General features: G+C 37.7%; 1 protein-coding gene across 1 annotated transcript; it reads right to left on the reverse strand.

Moving 5' to 3' along the window:
• On the reverse strand, window positions 1-27152 carry LOC147323514 (poly(ADP-ribose) glycohydrolase). The gene is made up of 17 exons (XM_086303913.1): window positions 26597-27152; window positions 26419-26507; window positions 25574-26322; window positions 25177-25299; window positions 23652-23738; window positions 23334-23408; window positions 19630-19722; window positions 18896-19050; window positions 15956-16035; window positions 15810-15870; window positions 15615-15690; window positions 14343-14490; window positions 8457-8535; window positions 7571-7679; window positions 4839-4944; window positions 3533-3661; window positions 1-2228 (listed from the first exon to the last, which is right to left on the reverse strand). Exons 1-17 carry the CDS (start codon window positions 26707-26709, stop codon window positions 2053-2055), a joined length of 2448 nt encoding a protein of 815 aa, XP_086160039.1. The 5' UTR covers window positions 26710-27152; the 3' UTR covers window positions 1-2052.
• Window positions 27153-27828: the final 676 nt, after the last annotated feature.

Here is a 27828-nt window from a genome sequence, read left to right on the forward strand (position 1 = left end):
CATCCTTGAAGCTGAAAAAGACACCTAACTCAAGGGATAAACCAGTGTTGTGTCTCCACACAACAGACAACTTAGCAAAGAACCAATTTTATATTGTACTGAATCCTCAGTAGAGCTTTGTTACTAGCAACGTGTCACAAAAAACACAATTTGTTGCCCTTTCTTTTGTTGACTTTATTAAAAATGCCAGTTGTAAATGAGTATTTAGCCCCAAATAGCTATTAACAGAAATATTGCAATGTTTGCAAAGGTAATTTTGAGGTTTTGAGGATCTTGTCAAACTCAATGGAATTGTAAATACTGAAAGGTACCATTAGATTTTGATCCACCATGCATCTCCAGCACACTCCCAATGCGGTTTAAGCATACCTGGACAGAAAACACTGGAACACTATCAGTCATGAATTAGTCTCCTTAAAGCCTGGTACTCAGCATTATTGAATCAGTGTGGGGTCATTTTGAAGAGAACAGAACTAAAGCCAGCCAACAAGCAAAGAAGAGCCATAAATGTGGTTCAATAAGACTGGAGAACTATTCCTGAAGACTACTTTTCTAAAAGGGTTCAGGCTGATTTTGAAAAATAAGGTGGTCCTACCAAATATTGCCTTTCAAACTCACTTTTCCTAGCAAAATAAAGAAATGACAGGGGGCTCTAGATTTTTGCACAATAGTGCATATAGACCTCTGCAGACTGGCCAATCTATAAATTGAAAGATAACAACTTTTGCGTTTGAATAAATGATGGTCAAATGTGAAATAAAACATCATCTATTTCATTGAAGTACACAATTACAGCTTGAGCCCATGCTTTAGTTACCATTAAAGGATAAAACTGTATCAATGTCAGACTGCTAATGGTGTTAATCAGCTTTTATTTAACACAAATTGGCTTAAATACATAATTGTAATAAAGACCCATGGAAATCCATGAAAGCTAAACACATTGTGCCAAAGATCTACCTGCAGAAACTTCGGTCAGCCAGCTTCTTGACGCAAAAGAAGCTGCATTTTGTATAACAGGCAGACGAATCACACAGATTCCCACTACCTGACTCCCAGATCTGACTGGATGCTCTATGATCTACTCTTCACTTAATGAGGTGTCATGTGCAGTTTATATAAAAGGTGTGACCTTATTAAACTGTGAAGGAAAGGATGAAGCAATAGTTGGGGACAGATAAATGGTAAGGCTGTGTAGAAAGTCATTTTGCTATAACATCTGTGGGACAAGGAACCATCATTCATCAAGTCAGAGATGAGATTTGTGGCTCAATTTAAATTGTGCTGTTGATTTTTAATGTAACCTTTTTTAATTCTTTGAAAAACAAAATTTGCCAAGAATATTTATTTTAATTCTAGTGATGTTATATAAAAATTAAAAAGGCAAAGAAAACTGTTTTACATTGAAATGAATGGAAGACGCAAACACTTATTTTTTAATATCTTAATTGCAATCACAAACAGAGAAACACCCACAACAATGTAATCTGAATGGATCCATTTTCAATGCCTGCAAATAAATAAACACAGAAGTTAAGCGATTATTGCTGAGAAATAGGCTGCTCTTTAAATCAAACCACTTTTCTGGGACCGCAAGCTTTCCAACACACAATTCTTATTACTCTTTTCCTCTAACTTGATTTCTGACAGCCAATTCAATTAGGCTGGATATGTGCTGGTGTAAAAAATAGGCAACATGACAAACTGAGAAGATGGATGGCAACCTTTGCTTCACCATTAAAATCACAATCGCGTCACACTGAAGCTCAATCTACTGCAGTATTACCAGCTACAGCCAAATGAACACATCTTGGAGTACAGTGCCAGACGCGGCCATAACTAACCACCCCCTGCCTTTTTTAAAGGGTATGCATGCTAGACCTTCATTATCATTTTTATCAGCCTGTGGTTAAAACCACATCTGGTACATCCACCATCATATGAACAAAAGAAAATAGATTTTGTTAAAAAAGCAAAGGAACTGAAAATATTTTATTCATTTAATGTTCATTTTTTAAAGGCAAATCACGGTGACTCATCAGCCACCTAACCTTAATGGCAGTCAGTGGGTGCGTGTTGTCTGGCTGAACCCATGTTGGAGTCATCAGGCGCCAGGGAGGAGTTGACCTGCTGGTAGATGAAGGAATAGAGGCTGACGTCAGGGCGTCGACCAAGGCAGTTCTTGCACTCTGAGCTGTAATACTGCCCCAAGAGATCATACGCCTTTCCTGTAACAAGACAAGGAGATATTGTCTAATCTTCATATTAGACTGAAATATAGGATGGAAATTTCATGGTTCATGAGATCATATTATTTTCCAAAACTCATAACAAAAAATAATTGGATTATTACAGCTGGTAAAAATAATAAAAATTTTCTAAGTAAATATGTTTCGAAAGGTGCTATTGTAATGAAATTCTCACCAGATGTCGGCAACAACCCATCCAATCCAGACATTCAAAGAAATCAAACCATAGATGTAACATAATTATGTTACATAATGAAGTGACACGAGAAAAAGTATCGAACATGCAAAAGCCTGATCGTGATGACAGCTTGTCATGCCACGGCCATTCTTTCACACAGTCTTCAACTCCTGAAGGTTTCGTGGGCCCCTTCTATGAACTCTGAGCTTTAGTGCTTTCCATAGAGCTTTATGTGCTTTCTCCAAAACCAACTGAAAGTTTCCTTGGATGTTTCCATTGTCTTTTGGTAGATGGCAACAGATTTTTAGCAAAAATATCCCCAGTTTTTCCATTCATCCTTCCTTTTTGTAGCTCTCCACAAGTCAGTCAACTCCATTGTTCCTGAACAATTCTTCTGATAATTATTTTCACTCCTCTGTCTGAAATCTTGTGGGGAGCACCTGGTCATGGCCAGTTTATGATGAAATTATCTTCTTTCCACTTCTGGATTGTGGCCCCAACAGTGTTCACTGGAAAATTCAGTAGCTTAAAAATTCTTCTGTAACCAATGTCATGAGTATGTTTTACAACAATAAGGCTGCAAAGGTCTTGATAAAGCGCACTGATTTTACCCATCATGAAATGTTTCTTGTGTGACACCATGGTAACGAGATACCTTTTTATAGGCCATCGGTTGGGAACCAAACCAGTTGATATTAATTTGCACAAAGTGGCAGGATTGCTTTCTGATTACTGATAGATGTCAGCTGGTGTCCTCTCTTCCCATGCCTTTTCGCACCTCCCTTTCTTCACGTGTTCAGTACCATTTCTGTGTCACTTCTCATTGTTACATATAATTTATGGACATCTATGGTTTGATTTCTTTGCATGTATGGACTGGATTGGTTATTACAGACATCTGGTGAGAATTTAATGTCAATAGCACCTTTAAAACTTATATTACTTATATTTACTTAGAAAATTGGTGGCGTGTTCAATACATATTATCTGTATTTACTTTATTTCTTTAATTGCATCTTTGACAATTTAAAAATGTTGAATGTAAAAGTGCAAAAAGTTTCATAAAAACAAGAAGCTGGCATGATGCCTGGGCTGTTCCCCTTACCAACACTGATATTTTTCTGAATGAGGAAAGAGTGCATGTTGTGGACATCTGTCATGAGCTGGCTGTCACCAAAGGTGAAGTAGGCTACGTCTCGGCCCGCCTCAGCAGCTGCCAGCATCTGGAGCAGAGCTGGAGGAAAAGAAGGCAGTGATGAGCCTCAATAGTGTATGTGACACAAAATATGTTTCAATGCAGTATATCAACTAAACTGGACTTTAAAAAAAATGTTATTTATAGTTCGAAAGGAAAATAACTGAGTATTCAAGTATATTAAGGATTCAAGCAAATGCTTGAAAGGAAAATATAGAAGCTAAAAACAATTTGAACATTCTTTTGAAGAGTTTTCCACACACGTTCATAGATTCAGTTGCAAAAACAAAACAAAGACAAATAAAACAGAGGTCTGAAAAGTCATCCAATAGCTTTTGTTTAAAACTGAGAAGTATCAGCTTCTGTAGCCTACAGCAAAAGGTAAGTTATCTGGGGAACTGGTCTCACCCCTACTGAGTATGCTGGATTAGTTACAAAGGGAGTCCAGGTCTGGCCCCGGTGAGCTGTGAATATTTTAAGAGACCGGAAATGTGTCTACTGATTAATGAATGTTAGTACACTGCCAAGTTAATGAGCAAAACTGAATCAACATTTTCACAGGATTTCTGAGCTGAATCTCTTCATTTCAGCTGTTTCTCTCCCCTTCTCCTTTCAACTCTTTCCTCAAAAATTATCCGGCAATTAAAAAAAAGGGGGTCTATGCGATGCTACAGACAATAAATCGAGGCAGAGAACAGCATCTGAATTACAGAGCTCTTCCCTGGAGGCACATCATTAAGCAGACAGTAGTGATAGTGCCTATAACGGACTGTACCTTGCTACAGCTAATTAATAAATGGATGGATGTATACTTTGTAAGCACAAGGTCTCCAAGTCAGATAGTAAGTGAGAAGCAGAGCTATTACTGCAAATTGTTGGCAAAAAGGAGCTCCCTTTGCTGTGACAGTGATACAAGGCACAGACAGAAAGCTGCAACAGATTGATGGACTCAAGCAGGCGATCAATTTCTCTATTAATGAAACATATTAACTTTGTCATTTGATCAATAGAAGGAAGCCAACGAACAGGCCTTAAGTAAATGAACGCATTCCCAGAAGACAAATGGAGCTCACACTGATCTGCTGGAGCTTTTCTATCTAAAATACATTCTGTTATATCGAGGAAGAGACTCCAATTAGACTGCCAAGTGCACAAAGATTACAGGAGCCCATTTCGCCACGAGATCCTCTGACGGCAGTGTTACGTCAGTGCTTACCTTTCAGACGTGTGTCACCTCCGAAAACCCCACAGCCCCAGTTTCCTGTCGCAACTGCTGAAAGGTTCTGACTTTTTTCTTCAGGGCATGCAAAGCCACAGTAAGCCTACACAAAGACAGCAGAAAATTAGAAATGCAATCATTTAATGTAATTATATTGTAAGCAACACGAAAGGACGGATTCATTTTGCCTTGTATCAATGGTTCAGGCTGCTGATGGTGGTCCTGTAATTTATGGGGGATATTTTTTGGCCCCAAATGAGCATTGCTTCAACACCACAGCCTACCTCAGTGTTTCTGGATTGCAGTGGCAGGATGTGGTTTGTGGCTTGGCTGTAGGGTTCAATACTGAGTACATGTCCATCCATTTCTGATCACAGTATACACATCTTTTGATAGCTTCTTCCAGCAGGATAACATGCCATGTAAAGAAGCTCAAATAATCTCAAACTGGTCTCTTGAACATGACCATGAGTTCACTGTTCTTCAAAATCCACAGTCACCAGATCCTAGTCCGAAAGGGCAACATTGGGATTTGATTAAATGGGATCTTAACATCACGGATGTACAGCTAAAAAATAAACAGCAACTTTGTGATACTATTGTGTCAACATGGACCAAAGTCTCTGATAAATTTTTCCACAACCTTGTTGAATCTATGCCATGGCCAACTGAGGCAGTTAAACCCAGTACAAGCATGGTACACCTAACGAAGTGGTAAAATAGTGTAATTGTCCAGCTGTGATGTAAGTGAAATGGTTTGACTACAAAAAGTAATTGAATATTTGTTTTGTAATAACAATCATGCTGCTGACAGGCCATGAAAAATAAGGTTTGGTTGACTAGGCTGAACATGTCTTTTTAACACGATGTCATTTAGCATCATTGTTCCACTTCATGGCTATTCACTCAATGTTATCGATTCGTTTGACTAAACCCATGTGTTATAACCAAAAACATATGAAATCACATGTTGGGTGGGTTGTAAGTGACATGGCAAATTATTTGCAAAAGGTTGTTACATGAGATATCTGCAGGGGACTCTTAACATTAATGATGTATACTGAAAACGAATTGTAAGTGCCCGTCCTCCAACTGACCAGTCATAAATTCTTCCTGTGAAAGGGCAGATATGACAGTTAACTGAACAATAGTCGAACTGGGATTGATCTTCATGTTGGTCCATTTTTTAAATCCTTGTCAGAGCTGTCAAACCCCTCCATGATTTCTGACAGCAGACCTGACAACATCAACATCTTGATTTTCTATTACAAATAGATATGACAACCATGGGAAGATTACACATAACAAAGGACTTTTGTTTTTGTTTTTTGTGTCTTTAACATGATGCAAATGTGCTAACGGTGATTAATTGCACTAAGGTTAATTATGCTTATTAGAATTCATGCTGGGCCTAATGGACAGTGTAATGAATATGATTATGTTTATTCTTTACAAATACAGCAATCTATCAGTACGTATTACATGCATATGGCACGTCATAATTCATCTATTTAGCCTGAGAAAAGTAAACACAAGTCAATATCAACTCAGGTGACATTTGTGATGAGACTTTTTTTCCCCATTCGCAACCAAATGGCTTCAGACCATTAAAACAATGCAAATCAAAATTCTAAAATGAAATTACTTCAGTGGCAGTGATAGAAGTTCCCTACAGATTCACCATCATGAATACAAATTTGTAAAAAATTAACCGAGAATTTAGAAATTAAGAGTAGATTTTTTTAAAACCTAGCTGCTCTATAGTGTAGTGGTTAACAAAGTCACTTGGCAGGCTAGGCTGCTACACATATCCCTCTGCATGCAGTGTAAAAATTTGCCAAATCAAAACGTACAGTGCTGCCCTTAAAAAGGGGGGGGAAGTATATTTTCAGCAGCACTCACTATGTATGACAATTTTCTTTTTTTTCTATCTAAACAGGTGTGAAGCATAAGACAAATTATAGACTGGATATAAAAGATGGCTGCACCTACTATGACATAACCAACTGGTTTGTGGATTACATCTGTGAAGTTTAGTTATCTGTTGTTTAGCTATTGTTTTAACTGCATCTGGGTATTGCAGTGGCTTGGCTGTGGGGTTCTATGTGTTTCAATTCAATTGATTTCAGTTCATATAGTGTCAAATTCCAGCAACAGTAAACTCAAGAATTGGAGGGAGGGGTGGAGCAGGCACACCTGATAATTATTCTCTCTCCTCATGTAGCCGGTGCAGGGCCAGAGGAGATGACAGAGATGAAGCACAAAGTCATTAACGCTTACCGGAGTGAATCTACTACAAGGATAGAACTGGCGAGTTAACAGTCAGCACACAATAGGTATGAAGGTGCAGCCATTATTCACTATGATAATAAATGGGATGTTAATACTGGCTAATATGAGACAGCCTTACAACAAAACCAACCTGGCATGCAAAGAGACCACATCCCTTATTATACTAAATTTAGGCCTTTAAAGATGTGTGCTATGGTAAAATTCTTCATAGGAAGTTGTAAACATAATTCTTTCTGCTGCAAAGCTGTCCATGAAGTCTGTGAGGACTCACTTTTGGAGCTAGCTATAAGTGACCATACCGAACTCCGAGATTTATGGTCCTAATTTCAACAATTTTGGGCAAATACTTTACTCAACTCATCGTAACATACAGAGCGAAGAAAAACAACTGCAAAAAATAACACAAAATAAGGAGTGAAACAAAAGTAAAAGACAACCTTGTTAAGTTCTCGGTTGAGTCGATCTGGTTGAAATTGTTCAAGAAAGTTCCTGAACTGCAGCGCATCGATGGCCACAATCGTAGTGCATCTTCTCTGCCAGCCATCACTGAAAATGAAATAAAAATTCAATCAAAGAAATGTTTTTGAAATGTTTTAGTGGAACAAAATGCTGCCCTGAGTCAGAAAAGACAAGGCAATCCATCCATTGTGAGATTTAAAGTTAAAGGAAAACGTATGTGTACTAAATATGGTAACCTTTCTAAATGGGATCTCAGAGTGGGGCCAGCTGGCCAGTGGAAACCTTGGTTGAGTTTGTGTGTGGCTTGCATGCATTTCAAGGAAAGAATCTACCACTGCATGTTTCCTTCAGTAACTCCTTTAATAATTGCAGCTTAAATTCCATAGCTACCACATCACTATTTAATGAGAAATATATAAATTTTTCTTTCAGATTCACAAAATTCTGTCTGGACTCTGAAAGTAATTAGTAATTGTGAATTTCTATGTATGTAGATGGCAACAGATTTGCAATATCTGCTGATTTATCAGAGTGAATGGCCATATTATCACAAACAGATAGCTTGTAACTGGCAACTTGGTCTCAGCCTGATAAAAAACTGATTCCATCTCATTTGGGTTTTATGGCTGTGTTGACATAGCAACTATTTCAGAAGCAACAATTTCACAGGTTCATTGCACACGCTGGCAGTAATTTTGGTCATGCTACAGTTTGACTAGTGTGACTATTTTACAAGATATTTCTAGACCAAGGTGGTGAAAAAGACAAGCTAATCAATGTAAGGAGATCTAACAAAGTTACAACAGTTTTTATTTATTATTTTAAAATGTTAAAGGTCTTAAACCAAGTAAAATTACCAGATACCTTGGAGTTGTGTCCAAATGGCTGCCACCCCACTGGTAGGTCTGTGCATATCCTGTGTATTTACTGTACTGCTGCGTTCCTAATAACAAACAGGAACTTCAGGCACACTTAAGCAGGCAACATATAAACATATAAATCTCAATTTTATTTACACATACTTAGAATTAAAGATTATTTATCTTTCTCTTCATGATTCAAAACTAATATGTGGGTTAGTTTATTGTGTTAACATACAGAATAACAAATCTTTGATAGGTAAAAGCAATGACAAACTCTGTTAGGGCTCCCACCTAAATGCTATCAGTAGTTGAAACCCCATGTTACTATACTTTAGTGTAACACAAACAACTGGCTCCTAAACCCAGCTCAATGCTTAAAACCACAAGGAAAATTAATATTAAAACAAGTCATGCACACAGAAAAAGAAAACAAATTATTACTAATTTTTTGCACTAAGTACTTTTTAGGGGGTTAAAAGTGATCGAAGAGCATCCGATTGCTGAAAAACAGAAGGTCAAGTTGTTACCCCTCTTGAAATGATGCAAGCAGCAATGACTGACCACCAGCACACAGCGAAGCACTCAACACCCGTAAAGAGGGAGCAGAGGGGGGTAGACAACAGGACAGTCAATATAATTGGGCCACAGATTAACTTCCCATTCATTAACACTCATTAGTACCTAGCTGTTGAGAGCACTTGCAGAGATGCTTCATGCTGCAAGGTGAATAAACCAAGCGATTAGTAGAGAAGCCTTGGTCAGCAGCTATTATTAGTAACACATGGGGGAATCTCTAGGGTGCACTCCACTTGACAGACACATCATTAATAATTAACCAGCCTCTATTTTTTTAAATAAGCAAAATGAGTAAGACAATGACATACCTCGTGTAGTTTAACAGCGCTAGAAAATAAACCTTCTACATGACTTATGTGCCCATATGAAGTTTTTTGAGCTTCAGTGCCATTGGCACATTTGAAATTAGAGATGCATACTTTGGGTCAAAAGGTCTGCAAAAGACTGAGGTACATGCAAAGGTACTTTTCAGTCACGCTATTGATGGCAAACACATGTCAACTTGCACCCAGCACTATAACTGAATAAAAAAACCCATAAAGCTACTACTTAATAAATACTTTCGTGATGTTGATATCTAATCTAAAGATGGGATATTACAGCTGTTGTACTAGATGGTTTTGTGTGCATACACTATGCATACACCTGACCTTTACTGGTTTTCCAAATAAGATTTCTTTTCTCAAACATTTTTGCATTTGAATGGCACATTCTTCAGGAGCAAAACAGATTACGCTTTTGCTTTTTATTCAACCCATTTGCCATTTAAAAATTTATTCTAGTAAGAATTGAAGAGGATCGATCTTGGCTAGAAGAAGATGTGTCTGTTCCTTAGAAATTATTTATAAATGAACAGGTCGTATTAAAAAACAGCGGGTGTAATTCACTGAAGGTCGTCCCATTCATGTGTAAATGCATCAAAACAAATTGTCTCACATTCTTGTGGAAGACCAGACACTAGAAAGTCAGCAGTGTATCTCATTTTAACAAGTTTTACTTCTGCATTTGAACGAAAGAGGATAGCACATGGGTAAAATATAGCTTTAATTATGTTCAAATTGTAGATGCTGTAAAAAAAAAAAAAAAATACTGTGAAAAAATAAAAATGAAAAATCCCTATGACTGTCTCCTGCATGCACCGAGCATGAACCACATTTTCTGGTCAGCACCACCATTCATATGGTTCATATGAGTTCTCCTTGATACTATTTATACTTGTGACCGCCCCACTGGCAGCCAGATATCTAGCAATCAAGGAAAATTCAATTAGGATAAGGCACTTTTGCAAATTTCAGTGCAGGAGTACGATCCATTAGCTTCAGTACTGTATGCCAAAATGTATCACAAGGGAACATGATTTACCACATGACCACATTGCAGCAAAGGCTTGGACTTTTACCGTGGAGGACAAGAGATACAGCCCGGGTTTAATAAAGATGATGGAATGGAAGAGTCCATTAGTAGAGCAGGTCTGAGTCAGGTCTTCCAGCTATAATTAATTCTGGGCCCAAGTAATAAAGTTAAGTGGCATAAGCAGAGACGCGGGAAAGGCGGCCAGCAAGAAGTCTCAAGGTGACTCTATGAGAGTGAGAAACTCTTATGCTGCAGTATGACTGGTGCCTCTAGGACCTCACTTCCTGTTCTTACCCAATGCACGTGCTATGTAAGGAGGACGTTTAATTTAAGATGTTTTTATTTAAACATGATATAATGTAATCCATGATGTTTGTTGTCCCTTAAGGGTATCGAAATGAGTTGTGGATTAACCAAAACATTGCAATCAATGCAAAACAACAAGCTGAAATAGGCAAAAACATAGTAGATATTTGGAGTACTTCATAGTGATTTTACTCAGCATGATTTCAAAAATGTGTAATATGTGGCCTGTGCAGACACCTGGATTAATTACAGCAGCTTATATGTTCTATCAGTTATACAAAATAAAATAACTCAAATAAATGGTGCATAAATAAGTCCGGTGGGGCCAAAGAGAGACAGATCTGACTAATTTAAATTTTTTTTAATACACATATACATCAATGGAACACAGTCAAGTCCATAAGTATTTAGACAAGGACAAATTGTTTTGTTTTTGTCAAATCAAAAATTCAAGCTGTGAATAAAGTGCAGACTTTTAGCTTTAATTCTAATAGTTTAACAAAAGAATTGCATTAACTGCAAAGGAATTATTTACATTACATACCTCTGACATCTGCCAGAGGCTCAAAAGTACCGTAATTCCCGGACTACAGAGCGCACCTGATTAAAAGCCACATGCTCTAATTTTAGAAAGAAAATCAATTTTGTACTTGTACAGGCCGCACCGGATTTTAAGCCGTATGCGTTTCACTCGTAATATGAGATATTTACACAGAAATACTACATGTGAGGATTTTTAACGTTTAATTCAATCCGTAAGGTAACATAAACATGGTAACATAAACGTTATGGTAACATACAAAAATACATACTGCAAATGCTTTTTTTCCCTCGAACAGCGCCTGTAACACGGCTACCTTTAAGTATACGTACGTATCAGTAACACACAAATTACGTTGCTTATGGTTTTTTTACGGAACAGTGCACAAACAACATTACAACGTCTCTTAACAACCGCTAAAAATATATACTGTATATATACTACTTATCAATTTTATTGGTCTACTGTTACCAGGCAAAATGTTTTTGGCCGCATGAAAAAAAAATGCATTAGCCGCTAGGGCTGAACGATATATCGCATTTGCGATAATATCGCGACATGATCAAGTGCAATTTTCTAACCGCAAAGGCTGCGATTATACTCTGGACATGTCCAAATTGATGGGCTGCATCCTCCTGAGGCCGCATTTGTAGACCGATTACGTCACAGCGACGTGCCGAAGGCTGTCCAAATTACTACCATATCCCAGAATTCATAGCGCGGCCCAGCCAAACTCCAGTTTCCAGCAATGGCGGCCGCTACTAAGTTTTAAAATTACTCATACTAATCTTTCTGGGTCACAAAATAAACTTTTAACATATTTTCAGGCGAGAAAGTAGTTGTGTAAACATCAAATATCTGCTCGGTTTATCAAGATATCCCATATTTGCAAAAGTGCTTCGACGTTTTCAGAGGCGTCTGCTACCCACCAGCTCGACAGCTAGCCGGGAGCTCGAGGGTTACTGATGCGGCCGAGAACGGCACAACTCCCGGCACATCATTTTCAGATCACCGCGGAGTTTCGCTGCTCGGGTTAAACGTAATATATAAGTCACTTAGACAACCTAAAAATGTTATTGTTGGGCTTTTTTCAGTGTTTTGTTTGTTCGTGAGTAAATCGGTTTGGCTGAGATTAAAGTTATTAGATTAGACAAAATAAAACTTTATTAATCCCCCGGGTGGGTTCCTCCTTGGTTTTCACACAGCTGACTAAACGTCAAACAGAAAACTTATTAAACAGAAGTATGAGACAGTCGAGAATTTACACCAGTGTCTGGTTATATTTTAGATAGCAAGAAGCAGACGGCCGAGTTTATTAAACTCCACCGAGACAGCGGTGACGCTAATCAGAACTAGCCTTCTGATTCAGAAGGCTAGACCGTCCAATTTCACGCCTTTAAATTTTAAAGGCGTGTTTGTGTGTGTGTTTATACAATTGCTATTATGTTTGCACTTTATGTGTAATGTTACTGACTGCAGAGATCAGTAAGATGTGTGTATTTTTTATTTATTAGTTTTATTTATTTAATATTATTTTTTAATTGAATGACTGTCTAGTAGTTCACAGATGTCGAAAAACTGAGTGTGGTAAAGCCACTGATTTTGTTTATGTATATTTCTGCAATCTGCACATTGTACTGACTTTCATTTTAATGTTTACACCAGGGTTCCTTGTCAGCACTTTATGCTCAGATGTTTGTAAGCTAAAAATAAACTATTGTGTATGTTCAAATATACTGTTGTGATTGAAGTAGTTAAATAAAAATGTCAGTCATCAATTCATGCATCACCTCATGTCATCATAACAGAGGTCTGTCTTCCAGGAAAGAACAGTTTAAAATTAATGTAATATAGTATTGGCCATACTATATGATGTATTGCTTGTCTTTGTTTAATAATACAGAAGACAAAGACCTTAAAAAATAATCGCATATCGCATCGCAATCGCAATATTGGGGCAAAAAATCGCAATTAGATTATTTTCCATAATCGTTCAGCCCTATTAGCCGCACGTCAGTATAAGCCACAGTGTTCACAGTGTGGGGAAAAAGTAGCGGCTTATGACCTGAAAACTACGGTAAATGGACTAAACTAACAGAATTTTAAATACTGTCTTTAATACTTGGATGAAAATAATTTTCTGTCAATGACTACCTGAAGTTAGAGCGCATGAACATCACCACATGCTGTTTCGTCCTTGAGATGGTCTGCTAAATCTTTGCCCTAACGTACTTAAGTTGATGATTGTTTCTGAGTTTCTCTGTATTCACTTTAAAGCTTTTAATAACTGAGTAGCACACTCTATTGAGCGGAGATTAGATGACTTGGCCACTGAAGAATATCACATTTCTTTGCCCTGAAAACTGCTTTGGTTGCTTTAGCAGTATGCTTTGGGTCACTTGCACAGTGAAACCAATTAATCTATTTCTGTTTACTTCTATCAGAAGGCACATCAACCATACTCACTAGTGTGACTTGGTTCCACTAGCGGCCTTTACTGTCACATTATATTTGAGAATTTAAGTATGGTTTGTTTATTTTGTTTGTTTTTTTTTTGTTAGTTTGTATCTTGGTTGGTTGTCTAAAGTCTTCATCGAACACAATCAAGCCACAAAGCAGACAGGTGCCATCAGCCTCCTGCTGGGGCTCCCTAAGGGATGCTCTTGTTACTGGGTCTACTGGCCTGTTCCAGCCTTGTTTGTGGCAAACACTCCTTTCTGAAGTATTACTCAACAGAAAGCCCCAACAGCGCAATCAGAACAGCATAGTCTGTCTCCAGAATTTACCGTGTGTACCCAATCAAAAGAAAACAGGTGACAAGGACAGATACAGAAAACAGGACAATTGCCACAAACATCCTTTAGCCCCATGCTGAGTCAGAAAGCTGTAAACTGAAGCTGTGCAATGTGTTCTCCATGCTGGGTTTGACTAGAAATCAATGCAATTTCTCTACTGTCAAATTCGAAAAAGCAAAGTAGAAGAAAAGTAGAAGAATGAGACTATGGCGTTATTGATTTGATCGGAATCATATGATTAAATTGTGAATCATTGAATAGGATTCCTTTAGTAACAACTACTGTTTAACAAGGTTAAAGAGTGTTTGTCACTTACCTGTGATAATCAGACATTCATTATGATCCAGTGCTTCAGTGAAGAGACGAGAAACAATTAGCTCGGGGTTAATAAGGAAACGTATTTCCTCTTGAACCAGACCAGACCCGGTGACACCTCCTCCCACAAACTGATTAGCAAAATCCACCTGCAAATCAAGACAGATGGTTGATGATGAAGGAAAGATTATGAAACATTATTAATACTCTTGCAGCATCTATTGTTTTGTCACATGTGAAAATGTTAGAAAATAAAAAGAAAATATCTAACTGCTAACATTCTGTCTGACGTTAAAATGGACAGCTTTGGAAACAGGAAGAAAGCACCTCATGAAATGGTCTTTGCCCTTTTTATTCAGTTTGTGACAGAATCCCTGACAAGCTGATTGGAAAGGTGCCCTAAGGTGCTGGCATTACTCAGAGATCTGTCCTCCATGCCAAAATAAACTCTTCCCAGGAGAGGCATTTAGGTATGAGGCTGCCAGTAGCAAATTTCAAATGAAGAGAGCAGTCCTACAGGTGAAAATAAACATATTTCTCCAGTCACAAATACTGCTATTTCAGTCTGTTTGTGATTCAGAACAAACGTTCATCTCATTGATTCAGCTCAGAGAGACGTGAATTGATTGTTTTCGTCAGAAAGCACCCATGTGGAACATATAATCTTACAATTTCATCTCTGACAGTTGCTCATTGGCCTGTAGACAGACCAGACCAAACCCCTCACAACCCCAGGAAGAAGCTGCAAAGGGATGAGCAGCAGTTTGAGAGCAGATCTCCCTAAACTGGTCACTCATCTCTGGGACAGCGAGCCAGCCTCCAAAGTCTGCTTTGACAGGCTGTCAACACCTCACCACAGCCCCCACCCCAACAAAGCATGGAGCATCCATCAATCCAAGTTGCAGTGTGCCCCGGAGCTTTTCATATGTGCACATCAACTGTCAGTTTGTGGCAACTGGAGGCAAACAAAAGGTGAAAGCCAGAGCAGGCCATCCTGACAGTATACAGGAAGTATCGTCGACCCAGAGAGCACAAGAGGCTCAGAGGCCTCGACCCCAGTCCCAGCGCAAACTCCCTCCGACACATCAAATGCTCCCTCAAAGGCCTTTTCAGCAGTAGTAAGCATTCTGGGTGGAAGACTCTAGAATGAGGCGGCTCAGTAAAGGGAAAGAGGATGGGAACCAAGCACACTCCAACAAACAGCTCGTTTGGGCAAAGATTCAATGGGTTCAAGTCTCTCCAACTCGTGCATTCCTCGCATACTCTCTCTTACCTGAAGCATTCCATACCCATCATCTTCAATGGTTCCTTCACAGGTGATGTGGAGCTTCGTGAGTGGAGTCTGTGAGCTGAAACAGTTTCCAGTTTTTAATCAACATCAAGAACATGTGAACATGTATCCATGCTAGTTTCCAAACAGCCCAATGAATACATCATATAATATTATTTTGACATCATATTATTATACCTTTTCCAATTTGGTGGCTTATTCAGACTTTTTCGGGTGAATGTTACAAGACCTGTAGGCACTGCAAAAAACAAGGGAAATGTTTTATCTGGCAAGACAATTATGTGGCAGTAAATTTTTAACATGAAGAAAATGTGACCACTCACTTTTCTCAGTAACACTGTTAAAATAGCACATAAGGGTTTTCAGCTTTTCAGTCTTCTTTGCAGAGGACCCCTCAAAAAGCCTGCAGATGAGAACAAATCGTGGATTTAATTACATAACTGTTGATATTGTACATCCGGTTTTTTAAACAAAAATTAAAAGCTTACTTCTTAAGAAAGTTGGTTTAACACAGCATCCCAACCAAATGCCCAACCCTCACAATCAAAATGCCACAGCTAGGACCAAGAAAAATTGAGACACAGGATGTCCACTTTAGCCATGTGAGTTCAGTCATGCTTTAACGTTTGATATGAATTAGTTCACCTCTCACTCAGTTCCCTTTTCAGTCAGTAGCCGGTTATGTAGGAGCTCCTTCGCTGTTACGACAACGGAGTTGCCCCAGGCTTGCCATCACAGAGCAATACTCATGTGCCACTTCACAGCACTCACTCAAAAAGGGAGAGAGAGAGGGAAACAGGCCTCCCTCTTTGGGGATACATTAAGAAGCCCCGTGTCCCTTTTAAGCAACAGAGTCCTCAGGAGGCAAAAAGGCAATCCCCCTGGAATATATCACAGATACACACAAAGCTGCTAACAGCGAGGCGCAGTGGATGGGTTTGAATACACTTTGAGCATTAAGCCCACCATCTCCCACTCAAGCACACTCTAAAAAACCCTGCAGCTCACCCCACATGCCACAATATAAAGAGAGAAATTCCAAGTGAAGGAAATGAAATAATGACAAAAGCTCAGTGCACTGAGAGCCCTTTAGGGGATGGGAAACTCATTCATTGAAGTCAGTTCCAGCACTCATTTCTCTTTGTCAGCGTGGACTCGAGAAACAATCATGCCTCATGTAGTCCCCGGGGAAAATGTCTTAGACATAAGGTAGCTACTACATAAGGCAGCCTTTTAGTAACAGATCGCCATACAGTCTTTAGGGAATACGGTATTAATATATAATTATATAACATAAATTTACCTCCAACTGATGTACAGAAGGTATGATGCAACTCAGTAAAAGGGTGTATATAGCTACATTTAGTGTAACTGCTGGGTTTCTAATAAACTTAGCTGCACTCTGTGGTAAAATAATAGATACAGTTTCAGGAAGAACATGTTGAATGGCAGAGTCAATGCTGGAAAAAAAACCCTCAAAGATAATAGTGTTTATAGTCACTTTTATCTCAATGCAAATAAGAAGACTGCTTTGAGATAAAAATAAATAAATAAATTCGCAGATAATGAGTGTTTGTTTTTCCTTTAGTAACCCTCTGGGTATTCCTGTGAAATAAAAATGTATTAAGGATTTTGAATAATGAAATAAACTTAATTTTCTGTCTCATACCACATAGGATATTTAGGACACTTTTGCGCAGGAAGAAAAGGGGACGATGCTGCAGTTTCTTTGAAATTACAGCACAACCACAACATAAATGAAATTCAGATGCCAGTGAACTCCTTTACTGCCTTTTGCAAAATAGCCAACGGCCTTCTCTATTGTCACAAGCAGCCATCTGAGTCAATGTTAATCTAATTTCCTCTTCCATTTAGGTAATTACAATGTGATGCCAACAGAGATGACTCTGCAGTGAACTGCAGACTCATTTACATTACACCGCCCACACAATCTCCACAGTGAAAGTTTGCAGAATTAAGAAAACACCCTAATGTTTGTCGCATGCAGTGTTTTTGAATGGAATGCACTTGTTTTTACATTCTCATACTGGAGAAACGTTCAAGTGCAAGAGAAAGCAAACAGTAGCATCGTTCAAATTCGATGAATAAATGTAAATTTATGTTCAACGGAAAGCACCAGCACCAGTTCGTTCAGAGAAACACTCCCTTCAGGGTTGGCTCTAGCACATTTCTGTTCAACCTGTCATTTAGGTCATAGTTTGTCACTTAATCTTTGCAAGATTATTATAGTTAACTGAAACTAAAGCAAAAACTAAAAGCGGGTGTGTAAAAATTTACATAACAAAAATAAAAATAGAAACTAGACCTAATTAGAATTAATTGAATAACTTTAATGATTTTCCTAACTTAGAAAACTTAAAAAAATGCAGGGAACATCCATATTTCTAGTATTTGTTAGTTTGGTAAAATTGTATTAACAAAGTGCCTGTTGAGGCACTGATGGGCGTGTTTATTGAGACTCTGTAAGTTGTGTTTTTATTCTCATAGCTGTACCAATTTCCTAAATCTTTCCTCTGACAAATCACCGTCAAATAATAATAATCAAAAAGACAAAAAATTAACAATGAAACCAATGAAAACTAAAATTGAATATTTTCAAACAGCAAAAACTAAACTGAAACAAGAAAATCTACTCTGGACTCTAACTGAACTAGACTGCATTAAAAACAAAAAAGAAAAAGGAAATGAAAGTTAAAATCAAAATGCAAAGAAAATGCAAAACTATGTAATATCTCTAAATTCTTGAATTGAGCTCACATACATTTTACTGATGAATTCCCATGATGCTTTTACATCTATCTCTGAAGCAAATTTTCATGAACAAACATTTCCTGAGACATCTGTGTTCACTCAGTAGAAAAAATCCATGTGAAAATGCGCCATTATCTATCTTCTTCTATGTATGAAAAAAGTTCAATGATAGGCTTGATGGATGATTTGCATTTACCAGGAGCTTGCTGCGTGGCTCAATTAGCCAACACTGATACTCCTATGTTCAAAATGTTTTACTACAGGATTCCCTTTTTGCACATCCTGGGCCCTGGTTTCCCTCAAGCCATGCTTCATACTTTCCAAGTGAAGACCTACATTGATAATCCTGACAAAGACCAGCATTATGTCATGTGACAATAAGGAAAGCATGCATAGTGAATGAAGTTAGTTGTCCCGAATACATACTTTACCGAACAACATCATATTACGTTTAGCACCATGAGTCAAAGAGTAGTACATCCCCAGATTACCTGACAAAGTTAATGTCTGGGTAGTTGGAGTACTCGGTCTTTCTAGAGTTCCGTCGGGGGAAGGTGCAGAAGAAGGCGTTGGCGAGCAGACATGCCACCTGCTCCTGAGACATGGTGATGGAGTGGTTCATGCCTGCCTTGAGGAGGGGTATTGGCTAGAAGAGGAAAATAGGTACAACCGAGGAAGGTCAAAATAATTTGTTCTGTCAATTTATTGAATTAGACGCTGAAAAAAATCCTAATAATCTTGCACCATTATGTGCTTCCTAAATCAACCTTTAATTTAAATCAAAGTCCATACACCCTCATGTCTGGGAGATTTACAGTTATGATTTTATAAATAAATTTGTATAAGCAAGGAAGAACAATGCGGAGTTTGCTACATGAATAATGTTCCCTTACAAATCTGTTTGGCTAATGTGCCTACTTGTGAGGGACCGTTTGAGTTTTTAAATGAATCACAGTAGAAATAAAATCAATGCAGTGAAGTAATATTTAACAAGATGATAGGCTGCTTGGTCAAATTAGGGCATGAATTTTTTTCCTACTGCAAAAACACACTAACTACACGATGTAAGATCCAGATGATTAAAACATCTCATCTTATGTGTTTTGAACTCATAATTTTTACTATGATTTTACAGGATTATATGACTTTTCTGATCAATGTGCTGCAATGATCTATAATGTTAAAGACCAGTATGTCGGTCTCCATTGGTTAGCAACGGATTTACCTTGGTACAGAGCTCAGATGCTCTCAGCGCTAATTGCACCATGTCTGGCAGCAGGGACTCAAACAGATGTTCAGCAGCATCAGGCTCCAGGACCTTGGAGAGAACCAGAGATCTGTTTATATTTGTTGCTTTGCCACAAATATCAGCTGTGACATTATTAGCTGTTTCGGCTGATTAGTTTGAGACAGACAGAGAAAATCACGAGCTATGATCCATATCAAAATTTTTAGGGTGAAACAAATACTGTTGAAATATCTGCACTATAGAAAATCAAAGGGCATTCCAATCCACAATATGCAGATGTAAAACATCTATGGGAGCTCAATGACTGTTACAGCTAACTGTTCTCTTCTTATACTGATAATTAAAAAGAGAATGTGAAAGATGTGGTGACATATTATAAAAATACATCAAGTCTAAGTGGGACAGGTCATCTATGTTAATAATAATATCACCCCATAGTAGCATATCCTCCATGACTACACCACATTTATGAATCGTATAGATAACAGACATTATATATTCTTTTTTTTTTACATCCATATTGGCTACAAAATGTCAGAATGATCAATAACAGAGCAATTTCATCAAGGTTACACTTGCATGCCAACTGATTAAACAGTCTTCTTGGAAGAGATGCAAATGACCAAGTGTCTGAAATAGAAAGGACAGTGTGTTCCCAGCACATGAAGCCTTTACTGTTGATTTAGCCTTGGACATTTATATTATGGCAAAAGAAGCCTGACTAAACAGTGTTGTAAGTAATGACCTAGCTGACATCGTAAACTGCTCCTACAGGCATTATAAATTAAGGCAGCTGACGGAGGAGACAGTAGAAATAGCTGAGGCAGTATAAGCTGAACTCTTTAAATCAGAAGAAGACGTGCATCAAATCAGCTATACTAACTCTCTGTATGACCTCATACTGCTCTGTACATCGCACCGAAATGACAAAGCAATCAACCAAGACGTGGGGGTGTAAGCAGCAAGAAACCAGAGGTTTTCCCAACAGGTCTACAAATTAAAGCAATCTGCTTAACCAAGTCCACGGACATGAGACCATGTAAAAGTAAAACACACATGCTCCTAACTGTAAATACAGCACTGACTGGGCGGATGAAAGAGAACAAAACTGATGCTTTCTGTCAACAGATGTTCACTTATTCATAAGGAATCCGTCCTCAGATGAATATTCAATGAAACTGCCTGGCCCGTCACTCCATGCTATTCAATCCCTCCTTTTCTCTGACACTCAAATCATACAATGTGGCAAGGAGCACGGGAGACGTCAGGAGGTGAAAAGCTGCGTGCATTATTCTACGCTGTTCGCTTTTCCACACAATTGGAAGTAAAGCAAACGCTTTTATTTTTAATTAAATGTCAACAAATACTAAACTCTACTTGCTCTCTTGGATCATTTACACACATGAAGACTATTGGCTTATTCCAGGGTTAATTCTTGGTTCAACTGGGAGAATTACCCTTTAGTAGAAATTAGTTCCACTGAAACTATAAAAAGCAGAAGACTGACAGTTATTTAAATTTATTGTGTCATTTGTGCATTTAAAAAACAAGCAATCTTATTTTTTCTGTTTATTATAGAATTATCATTCAATAAAATATTGTATCTAAAAGAGCTTATAGGATTAATATAAGAAACTGTGTTTCCATTAGTAGAATAACTGGAATAGCTGTCTTTTAATTCTTTACTTTTTATTCACTTGGCATCTCCTGAATTTGTAATAATAAGTAATAATAAGTCTACTGTGGCTAACTTTACTGTGTTTAAGGGGCAATTCTGTATGCGAGTTTGTGATGCTGATGGAGCTAAAGCTGAGCTCTAACAAGCAGTGATTTCGTTATCGGGAGGTGGAGCTCGGCTCTGGTGGCCTCAGCCCTTTAATAATAATGATATAAAAATCACAGATTTGTAACACATGAAAGTTCTGAGTAAATTCTATATGGCACAAAAGTAAAAGAGTTAAGTACGGTGCCCATCAGTGACACTTACGTCACTAGTTATCAGCTGGTATCAAACATAACCCTCAATTATACCAATTTTTGTTTTTACAATTTAGCAGTCAAATGTGCACACAAGCAGATGTTTGATGTCTCTATCTACACTTTACAAGGGGCCTCATCTAAAATGTGACTTTATATGAAATGTTCATTGGTAGTTGGTATTTTTTTGTATGATATAAGACAACTTTGTCATTCAAATTGACAAATGACACAATCCAAAGCCAGCTGAAACAATAATACTTAGCCTATGGCTAAAGCTTCTCAGCCTTAACATGTTGAAAATTTGCTAACAGAATTCCCTTTATAACATAAATTATATCATACATACACCATACAATTTATTTGACATCATAAGGCTGGAATAAATCAGTTTCCGAGAATGTAAACTCAACCACTTTCATTTCTGACAAGTTACTAAATGTGACCTTTTGACTAAAGACCAAATATTTTCTCGACTCCCATTTTGCCTGTAAAGGGCTGCAGGATTCTGTCCCGCTGTTAAATCCATTATTGCTCAGCAAAATAACAGAAACCCATTTGGTATAATGACATTGATGAAAAAAGGTTTACGTGTCCTTTTTCATGCGGCATAAGAGATATCGGTGAAACATATAGCTGATGCCATGTAGTACATGGTGATGTAGCAATACTTCACCGTGAAAAAAAAAGAGTATTTCTTACTCTTACGGGCTCAGTGCTACTTATATTAAACATAAAAACACAGCTATCGCTTCAAGTGGAATATTCGCATCCCCTTCATGAGGCAGATTGTAGTACAGTCCTCTGTGATTCTCTACACAGAATGACACAGAGCACATTAAGACAGATGATGGATGGGCTCCAAACAAGGCCGGAGAAGACGCTGACAACTCTGAGCAAAGACCTGTGAACCAACAGTGCTCTGGAAATTATGATGCAACTCAGGCTCATCTTTGTTTGTGCTTTTACTTAGCTTGGGACAGTACCAAAAAAATCATGTAAACAACATCTTAAAACCTGTGAAATTCTCTATAATTATGAGCAATGTTTTCACTCTCATGTCTGTAATGCTGGAAAAGGAAAGTCTGAAAAAGGGCAAAACAAATCAAATGTTTTCAAGGGGAATCTATCAAAACTTGATTTCCTTACATTAGTAAGAGAACTTTAGAATAATTTAGAATTACCTTATATTCTCCGTTAAAACAATTATCTTAAGTTTTTATAAGGTACAATTGTATCATTTTAATATCCTTTTAATGAAGTCCAGGTGTGGATGGCAAGGATTTAACCAGACAAATCTCTCTTAGTATCAATAACCTCAAACAAGTTGTGTCTGTAATGTCTTCATAGTATTTGCAATTATGGAGCTGCAAATTTGGTTATTAGTCTTATCTACTGATACTGATTCATACTGCTTTTTAATAGTGTTTTTATAGCAGAATAATTAACAGATGAACACGGTGCTTTCTGCTGGCAATTAAGCATCATGATTGGACAGTTAATACTTAGCTACTTAATACTTTATTATACTACAGCTAATCTTTTGACATCTTTAAGATGTGCTTGTGTGTGATTACAGACCTCTGTGTCAGTGTTAATTCGATGACAGCTCCAAACAAAAGATGCTTAATTCACTATATTTTCAACGCGATTAAAAAATCAACAATTATTAATCATCACACTCTGATAGCTATGCTGTTTACCTTTGTGCAATACAAATGAAGCGCTGCGAAGTCCCATTTCTTGGCATGTGATGCACTGTACTTCAACATTGCATTCTGTAATATCACAAAAATAAACATATAAGATTGATAATCAAAATTAATCTTAAACATCACTTCAAGTCACAATTACTCCATATGTATGCATCCCTGCATTTTTAAAGTGTCAGCTTACTTAAATTCTGTGACAGTATTTTGGTTTCTGGGTTAATCATGCCATCTTATGGTAGAGTCTGGTAACAACAACTGAGACATACTAGAGGAGACATACTGTCTTGCCAATGAAAGGACAAAACGTACCTTCAGCTCATGAGGATTTGTAAATGTCTTGTTTAAAGTTTCCTTGATCAGCTCCCACCGACTTTTATTCTGCAGTTCTTGTGTTTCCTGTGGAAGTATACATTTCAGGTCTGAGATTTTTTATGTATAAACAATAATACTGTGTTGTTTTGTTGTACTTCATAACTTCAGAGATGTGAGGAATCTTTACAGCTATTGTTGAAGGAATAACCCCAGCCTGGATGAATAAGCACCATACGCTTTGCTATTTTTTGACATCTTGCCAGCTATAATGTTACAAACTTAGAACTGTTCTAACTATTGCAACTAACAAGCAGGAGTTAAAGTGAGCTGGCAGGATCCAGAGCAGCATTAATGAGTTAGTGAACCACATTTTAGAGTCCATTGAATTCACAAAAATATCAAAGGAGTTGATTTTTTTTCTGTGTTGCAGCCTGGTGCTGCTTACCTCTGATATCAGCGAGAAATTAACGCCACCCCATGGTCCCATCTGCACACTGCACACATTGTTTTTTTTTACTTCTCATTCCTGTCATGTGTTCATGTCATTAAAGCAAGTAAAGTTGCAGTTTTTGGACTTAGCAATTCATGAGCAACCATAAACAGAGTTTAAGATGCTTCATTTTTAAATGCAGCTCAACAAATATCAGCAAACATACAAACTCCCTCTGTGCAGTTTGTAACACAACCTGCATCAATTGCTCTATTTCCCTAGAAGAAGAAAAATCTTAAAGTGTGACAGCTTTACTCTCTGAAATCAAGAAAGAGGCATGAAAGAGAAGACAGGAGAGAAAGATAATACTGAGGTCAAAGGTAAGGCCTAAGCACGTGACATTTGATGAACAGTAAATTTAAAGGTTATGCATTAAATTTTAATTAATGCAAGATTTTTTTTTAAATCACAAAGTACATGGAATGTTCCTGACGTTGTTTATTATTAATAAAAGTTTTTGATTTAATATAAAGAAATCTTTAAAAACTAACTGAATTATGATACCTTTATGTTATCAAAGGTTATTACAGACAGTAAACAAAGGCTAAACTGGGTAGAGTTTACAGTGATGGCCTATGTAGCACTGGTGCAGAGAAGCTTCTAGCATCCACTGTCACTGTTATGTTAGGACACTATACGAGTAAGACGTGACACTCAAAACACTATGTGATTAGTTATTTGAGCATGAAGCATCACTGCCTCATCAGATAGGACATTGCACCATGCACATTTGTCCTAAATATTCTCTTTTCCACATACTATTAATTTACTATGACTGTTTTTTACATACATCTTGTTTTTTTTACATTCATTCATCATCCATAGTTTTGCCATCTAATTATGGTTCTCTTTAGATGCTTTAAATAATTAAATAGTTGCCTTCAGTAATGTGTATCATGTGACTGCACTGATTACATAACCCACAACTTAAACAACTTAAGTAGAACTTGCGAATTTATGCCCTCAACCTGTAACTTCATGTGCATTTCTTAATTCACATCGAAAATAAGTTTTAAACACTTGAGCCTTTACCTCATCTTCTATAGGAAATAAGTTCCTGCTGGAACAAGGCATCTTGACATGTACATCATCCCAGGCATCCTGAAATCTAGTGGGATATGGAACAGGAACTTTATCCTTTTGAAGAAGATCTGTCTGTTAATGGGAATCAAAATAAATGACATTAGTATGGACATTCCACGTACACAAACCAAACAGTCTCATGATTAATAATACAAGTATGTCTACTCTATATATTCAGGATAAACACTGAGATGAAATCACAACAAAATCTCTTAAAATCACATGTGAATTTCAAATTCAATTAATATTGAATTCTTGAATTTTTAGGTTTAACATTAACTTCTTGAATTGTTAGGTATATTACTATATCTGTGCTGTCATCTGAATAGGAGAGAACTGATCAAACCCTAATCATCACGGTGTGATGGCCAGGAACATTCTTCAGTGGAGGAAGTGGTTTGCCACATTCTGGCATCCTCTTTAGCTCATTTATTGGTGTCCCGAGCCAACTGACTTCAGAAGGGTTAGGTTTATTTTCTGTATCTTGTTTCTCTGGAGACTTTTCTGACCTGCGTCGTTTCCCAGGAAAACCTGGTGATGACACCCCCGAAAAGAAGTCTGTAATTTTAGAATTGAGTTTGACTGAACCATCGGAGGTTGCTGGGCATGTGTCCATTTTTGTTGTTTCTAAATCATCATCACTTTGAAGCAATGTTGGTGTAAGATCACTCCCTGCAGAATCTTTGGCAGCTGGTGATACAGGAGGATCTTGATCTAAGTCTGCTGGAGTTAATGGCTGGGTTTCTTCATCTGTGTCAGTGACAAAAAGTATTTCAGCTTCTTTGGACTCTAAAGACTGAGCTGAGGTGCTTTGAAAACCATCATCATCCATCATTTCTTCATCATTTTGGGTTTGGCACACATCTCCTGTACTCGAGGTTTCCATTGGCTTGATCAACCATCTTTCAAGAGTATTTCTGAACTTTTGTTGCTGTGTTGGACCAATTCTTTGAAGGCGACCTTTCATTTTGACACCTCTTAAGTCACCTGCTCCACTTGTTTTTGGCCTTATTACCACCTTTCTCTCGGTTTTATTTTCCATTCTTTCTTGATCTGAAGTCGCAGCACCGACGCTCTGACTACTCGAAAGTGAGCCTGACAAATAAAACACAGAATTTTTATTTTACAAAGGGGGGATACTGCAATGTAGTAATATGCTCTGCAGGGGGGGAAATATTTTTAGACAAATACCTCCACGAGAAGATGAAGAAGACAATGGAGCACTTGTTCCCACCTTTAGTCGTTTTGCTAAAGGTTCTAAGTCTGTCAGTGCAGTCATTCTACAAAAGAATAGAACAACACATAAAACATGTCCGTGCCGTGCGGGTTCAATTTAAACTTGAAGACTGCACCGTACATGTGCACTTACAGGACAACTTGAGCTGACGCCAAAGATAGGATGCTGTTTTTTGCACAGACTTGATTCTTATACAGTCCCTTTTTCAGTAGATGAACAAATCCTAAAAAATGGTGCGCAGCCATACATAACGCAATCTCTTTTTAGAAAGTAGATGCCAGTGCTTTAGTTATGAACGTAATTACTAAATTAGCCCATTAACTTACTAGTTATCACACTAAAAATTTAATGCATGGCAATAAAGGGAAACATATGTTTGCATTTCACATTCAGCAGATAGTTGATAGGCTATCTACAAACGACTCACGCAGTCGTATCTTTTTGGTTAGCCTACGTGCTAACTATTTTTGAGCCAACAATGATCCAAAAAACTTGAGCAGCTGCTGTGTTAATCGATAGCGTTTTACTTAGAAAGAGACTCGAAGGACAGCATAGAAACCTTTCCAGCCTTTTGTTATTGTTAAACCGTAGACCCGTACTTTTTTACTTCACTGAAGCGATGCTACAGTTTATTAGCTTACTTTAAAAACAACAAACACTTCCGTGAGAGTGACGTAAGATGTCTACGAGAAAAACGCGATAACTCAAACGTACATCACTTGAAAGCGCCCTTCGAAGGCCGGAAGTCTAACCTGCTCTTGTTGCATCACACCCATCACACGATACTACCGTCGTGGTTTACAGCATTGTTTTATAGAAACAGAGAAAATCGTTATTTTTATCATGTTACGTAAGTGTTTCACATATTTGAGGTGTATTTGGGAGCTCATTCCATTCAACAGCTCTACACACACCTGTCTTAAAAGTCCACTCATATAATTAAAATTAAATAGGTGCACCAATGCATACCTGTTGTATGACAAATATTTTAAATTGCTGTTATTTTCCACCTAAATTTATCATACCTGTTTTTCCCGTCAAAGGAGGTTCCTTATTACAAGCAAGCAAAAAACAGGTAGACCTACTTTGGTTTGCCTCGAATTAAGCATAAAAGACACTCAGTAGACTCAACAGGCACGAGACCTGGATACATCACATTTGAGATGGGCTAAATGTTGTGTTGTTTGTCTGCTGAACTTTTTCTTTTGTACACTCATAACGACAATTGCTACATATTGTTGTTCATTTGTATTTTCATTATTACTCTGACTAAGAGCTTTGTTTGCTCTATAGTGTATACTTAATTCTTTCTCATTTAAAAGGATTGGATCGCAGAAATCTGATTGTGTTTTGAGTGTTGGCAT

This window comes from Aulonocara sp. 'chitande type north' Nkhata Bay, linkage group LG8 (genome assembly GCF_057382095.1).
Source record: "Aulonocara sp. 'chitande type north' Nkhata Bay isolate Kocher_YH1m ecotype deep benthic linkage group LG8, A_spYH_male_GT1.1, whole genome shotgun sequence".
In the NCBI taxonomy this organism is placed as follows: Eukaryota; Metazoa; Chordata; class Actinopteri; order Cichliformes; family Cichlidae; genus Aulonocara; species Aulonocara sp. 'chitande type north' Nkhata Bay.